Source organism: Echiichthys vipera, assembly GCF_963691815.1.
Source record: "Echiichthys vipera genome assembly, chromosome: 12".
Lineage (NCBI taxonomy): Eukaryota > Metazoa > Chordata > Actinopteri > Perciformes > Trachinidae > Echiichthys > Echiichthys vipera.
Window position 1 is genome coordinate 22,191,430 of NC_139837.1, and position 6,000 is coordinate 22,197,429.

Consider the following 6,000-nt stretch of genomic DNA (forward strand, 5'->3'; position numbering starts at 1 on the left):
TGTTTCCTGGCGTGAAATCTGGAGGCGGATAAAATAATTTGAATTACTAAATTTATCAAAATAAATGGATTTCTAACCACGACACATGTCTGTTTTCTTTTAGGTAAATGAGAACGATCGATTGTGGGGCGACGAGGGAGACTCCACTCTTCCCTCTCCGGGCCTGTCAGACCGTGGAACCGAGCCCGTCCGCCTGTCCCTGCTGCTGGGCTTTGGTTGGCTGCTCCTCCTGCTGCTGCTGCTCTCCGACCAATAAGAGGCCTTGCTCACCTGGCCTCCACAGACAAAACGCAAGACCTGGGGGGGAGGGTTGGTGTGAGAGAGAGAGAGACATTTCCTGTGTCAAATGACGGTGGGGGAAAGGGTCGACTCTGTCCTGCCCCTCTCCCTTTCTGTCACAACGATCACACTTAATCTCTTTTTGTGAATCATGACTCAGAGCAGATGTGTTGTGCAGCCCACGCCCTTGAGAAGAACACCGGAGAGGGTGCCATTGCTGCACCATGTGGGGGGTGGGGTGGGTGTGGGGTGGGGCGACAACCAGGGACCAGGAAATACACATCTCATTTCTTGCTTCAGGTCTGCCTGAATGACACACATGCAGACTTTTCTCATATGACCATAACATTCAAGCTACAGTGGAAAGAGCGTGGGTTCAGAAGGTGTACAGTGAAGAGACACTGAAGATGCAGTGCGAGAAAATTCTTCAAAAACAAAAAAATACTAAAAACACAACAAAAAAAAGGTTTTTTTTCTTTGTCCCTGAACATTCCTTGATGTAAAAGAAAAATAATAAATGTTAAGACCTTTGTCTCAGATGAACTGTGATGAAGTGTTACATGAGATGTAAGGTGGATGTGTGTTTGTCCACATGCAGCACTGCTTATTCAGATTTGCTCTTTATTTCAATGCTACATTTTTATTTTTATTAGACATAATTTTGTTACCCAGAATGTTAGATGGAAGCACATAAAATATATAGTAGTTATAACCGAGTCAAACCACAATGATATTGTTTGTTATGTTTGAAGTTGAAGAGTTCATTTCCAAAGAAATAATATATATAAAAAACATTTAGTTAACTGAAACTTAACAGTCAATTAAGATTTCCCAAAGTCCATCAACGCGTTTCATTTTTTCAAACAAGGGCCTATATTACTTATTAGCTTTTAACGTATTGTACTTAGTTTTAATTTTAAAGCTGTAAATCATTTTGTGTGAGTAGATGTCACACAAATGGTGGATACCTCACTTTGGTAGGGGACTCTTCATGAATTCATTCATTAAACTTTAAGTGTGAGGACCTGACAAAGATTTGGGTTAGTTCCTTTTCGGAAATGTAAATCAAATCATGTGGTTTTGGTGACGCAACAAGAGATGGAAACAATATCTGTCTATATTTTTTAACTGTATGTGGACTTTGCCGCAGAGAAAACGGATATCTACCTTGGGTTTGTGACCAATCGTGTTTTGCTGCTGCGGGGGGACTGGTGGGAAAACCGACGCTGTGGGTTTTGGTGCATGAACAGTATTTTGAGAGACTTGTGAGATGAAAGTGGTGACCCACGTTGGCCTGCTACTTGCTGGGACTCTTTGCTCAACGTGGGAAGTCAGAGGATTTGCAATATGTACTGTGAAAAGCACAGCTCTGCGAAGCAAACATGCCTGTGGAAAGTGTTGATCGAGAGACTGCAAACGCCATTAACGAGGAATGTGTCATCTTCAATACTGCCACTGAATTCATCTGAAGAAACAACCTCTTGTTTCACTGCATTATTAAAACGACACAAGACATGCTGATTTTAGCTCCGAGACGGAAAACGTGTTGCCCTGAGCTGCGAGCAGACCTGATGAAAATGACACATTCTAGTTTAAGTTGGACCTAAAAATCTCACAATATAAGCTCATAATATTGTCATAACAGCACAATACTTGTTGGATTCTGCCTGCCAAGTTCTACAGGAAGGGAAAAAAACAATCATTTCTTCCTCACTGATGTCTATATAGTTTTGAAATGAGATCCCAAATGGGTTTTAACAGGGTTGTAAGGACCTAAAAAACAATCCAACACATAAACGGCTCTCTTAAAAAGGAGCAGTTCACTCAAATCACAAGTATTTTGTCATTTGGCCTCAGTGGTACTGAGACATGCAGATATGTTTGGTTTGATTTGCCCAGGTTTTTGTCATTTTGCTGCTGCCATTCAAATACAATAAAGATTACTGATTTTTTTTTGGAAAGACGTGCTAGTGATTTTACTGTTGAGACCTTTGAGGCGACTGGAAAGTCTCTAAAGCTCCGTATTTAGTTTAGTATCACTTCATTTCTCAGCAATATCATGGCTGTTTTGTTTTACCTCCACACGTTATCCCTAAATATTCCTATTTTCCTGCAATTTCATTTCATTTTTAGGTGTAGTCTCAAACATACACGTAAACAGCTGCATTATTAGCTCATTTCTAACTTGTTTGGCCACTTAGAGACATAGGTTGGTATGGAGAATGTGTCAGTGAACAAGGCATGTATGAAAATATCAATACACTTGAGTATCGCAATATTCTGTATCCATTTTCCAAAACACTTGATTTTTAATGAACCCTTTGAGACCCACTGCAGCGCGGACAAACTCGGCCAAAGGGGGCTAAACAATGTCCCAAAGTTAAGGTAAATGCGGGTTGGGGAAAAAAAACGTGAAGTTTATTTGCACACAGAAAATGTGTTATCTTTTCGCCTATTCTAAAACGGTGTATTTGAATCATTTTGCAAACCGTGGTCCATAAACTTGAATCGCATGAATCGGGTCTGACTGGAAAGCTGAGCTGCCATTTCACTGTAGTGAGAGCATTTGTTTTGGCCCCACTGTAAACTATGACAGTTTCCTTAAAGTTAGATTTAAATAAAATCATAATATATCGCCTTGCTTACAATAGTGCAACATACTGAATCATAACTCCTGTATCATGATACGTATCGTATTGCCAGATTCTCACTAGTACACAAATTCAAATTCAACCTGGGCACATAAAATCAAATGCTCTGCATGGCTATAAAGATTATCACTAGATCTGAGTGAAAAATATTTTTTTTGCTTTGGGTGAAAAGATCTTTTACATAAAAAATGAATAAATAAATCAGGAAACTGCAGTTATGTAGTTTTCTGATGATAAGCGTGTGTGAGTGATACCTCTGGTTCTCACAAAGCCAGCTGAGCCCAGTTTTGATCAGTCCTGTGATTCATCAGTCAGCAGGCGTTGTGTCGTGTCCTCTGGCGCTGTGAGGTGACTGACCAAGCTGCTCCCTGTTCGTCTGCACCGAACCCCAGATGTGACATGTGTCACTTCCTGCAAACAAGGACGACAATGAAAAGAGGCACTTTTTTCAGCCATCCCTACATTTTTGGTCTCCTGACAAGATGGGACTCTTGACCTCCTGTCCAGATTCATCTGCCTGTGTCCACATGGCAGTTTTCTCTGGCAGGGCGCTGTGGAGCGCTTCATCCCAGAGCAACAAAGTGCTGCCCACAGGTTTGGTTTCTATGACGACAATTAGTTGTAATAATAGCTAGCTTAATGTTATGTTAACAGAAGGTTTTAACAACAAGAGTGACAGTGAGGACACCAGTGATTTTCTGAAAAGTTCAGAGATGCCAAACAACAAGCGCTAGGAGCAGCCGCACGAAGAAAGTGCAAAACTTTGAAAAAAAGACGCTGGGTCCAGCACCTTTCTCTAGGCAGCCACATTAGCTCTTCTCCCATTGGGTACAATTGAAAAAAGATGCTGGCACTTAGAAAAAGAAAACCCAATGTGGACACAGGCCCTATCACATTTCTGTATTTCAGAGACAATACTTGCCCTTTTCCTCCCTCTGGCAGAGTCCTCAGTATTAAGTCAACAACCTATTTTTCATCACACACGGCGTGATTTGTAAAGTTATAATAAAGTGTATATACTACACAGTGTATATGTATATGGTGTCTATAAGATTCATGCAGAGGGTAATAATAATAAAAAGGATTTTATCCAAAGTTTTGCTTTTGATATGTCAGAGAGAAACGTTCTGACACCTTTACAAAGCACAACTTTGAGCACAAACTTGTGCATCAGAAACTTTAATAAATGAGACCCCTGGTGTAAACAAACCTAAATCAAATTTGTGTTTCTTCTAACCTACTGTATACCCTGAGGCCATGGTGCGCATTTGTGAAGTATCTCTAAAATGTGTAAAGCACATTGCAGCTGGCAATGGCTGGAAAGGCTGGCAGTAAAGGACTGTATGTGAGCCACAGAATTATTTTTTAAAACTAGCAAAAATATCAAAAAAGTATGTGAAAGTAAGCTGGGATAATTTGAAAAATCACTGCATCATCATCATCCTCTCACCCACATTGCTTGTTTTGACAAAAAAAGACTCAGGCAGTCATCCTTTTACAAAGTGAGACTCCAGCTGCCTGTGTGCCACCTGTGCTTTGCATATGGCAGCTGTAATTGATGCCAGTCTCCATGTTTTGGGTCAACAGCTAAGTGGAACAGACCTCCTGCGGTCTCACATACCTTAGCTGTTGGGTCCATAGCTGCTGCTGCTGCGGGCTGATAAGAAGCTAAAATGCTGACCACCAGACAGGAAGCTGAGTACAGTGTTTCTTAATCTTTCCTCGACATTTTTAGATCCCCGAATTCTTCTTTCCGTTCATTTAGTTTAAACAATGCAGAGCGAGCACCATTTATTTATATTCCTACTAAAGATAAATGTTTTTAAACTCTTTTTTAAGTCTTTTTAAATCGAAAACAAGGCAAAATGAATTCTAAGTTCTTCTCCAGACATCAACCCTCCTGTGTCTTTTAACAACTACATTTCCATGTTAAGAATGAATAACTTGAGTTATTTTCTTTGCTGTTAAAGGTTTGTATACATCAGTAAACACAGGAGTAAAACAGGTCTGTATTTGAAGTTATAGTTGATAGGGACTATATTAATTAATTTATTATTTTAATTTTATCTAGTACGTAGAGTATAAGTGAATATACGTGACAGAAAAACAAAATCTAACTAGATGACATCAAGAGAAGCGAATGTTTGAATGAAACGAGAGTAGACATGAGATATACTCACTGAGCACCACATATCAGCAGTAAACTTAATTGTGGTTCTGCAATGTCCATTAGGGCCTCCTCAACCTTTTACCACATTAAGTTCAAGGTAAAACTATTATGATACAAACAAACGAGACCATGACTGATGTGAGCAGCTTGTTACTGCTGTTGCATTCTTACGGCGTAGTTTTTGTGTCGTGCTAGCTTACCTTAATATACATTTCTGTTGTTCTTTGGCCTCCTTCTTCTTATTCTTCAAAAAGACATTCAGAGAAAAGCCAGCATGGAAGAAGAAGAGCTGGCTCTAAAAATGACCACAAGAAAATTACAAGGACTCTTTCTGTCAGGTTTGATTTCTTGGCAGGAAGTTAAAACACTCACTAAGATAGTGGCAAATATGCAAATATTATCACTGTATGTCACATAATCCAAACAGGTGACACTCAGTCCCACAAGTATGAGCAGCCGCCACTATCATTACATTAGCATCATTAAAGGAGGACATTTTGCTAATGATGCTAGAGGTGAACCAGCACTGGAAACTTCCAACACCATAAAAATGTTACTTAGGAACTGTGCTGAAGTGTGAGAAACTTACATGGATGTATTATTAGAAATGGAAAAGGGTGCCGCCACTCAGCCTTTCAGCCACTTCAGGTACCGCAAAAAAACTTTTTTGGCATATACGCCAGGCAAGCAAATCTCATTGGATTGAATAGGTGCCATTTTCAATAAAGCATCCACTTCTAATAATACATCCATGAAAACGTCCTCTAGATAGCAACACAACAAAGCTGCAAAGCGTGAAATGTATTAACTAATCAACACCTCAAGCATTATAACCTCCTGCCAAACTGGCATTTAATCTAAGAGATTACCGTCCAAGTAAATTAGTGAATTATTTTCAAA

The 6,000-nt window shown here is 39.8% G+C and overlaps 1 protein-coding gene across 1 annotated transcript in view; it reads left to right on the forward strand.

The window, feature by feature from the left end:
• The window catches only part of gfra4a (GDNF family receptor alpha 4a), a gene marked incomplete at its 3' end in the record, with an annotated part of 147,632 nt that extends 147,376 nt beyond the window's left edge, over positions 1 to 256 (forward strand). Inside the window, exon 8 of the mRNA XM_083923935.1 lies at positions 104 to 256. Within this exon, the coding sequence (XP_083780061.1) occupies positions 104 to 256 (153 nt within the window). The remainder of the gene's footprint in view (positions 1 to 103) is intronic.
• Between the last annotated feature and the right edge of the window lie 5,744 nt (positions 257 to 6,000).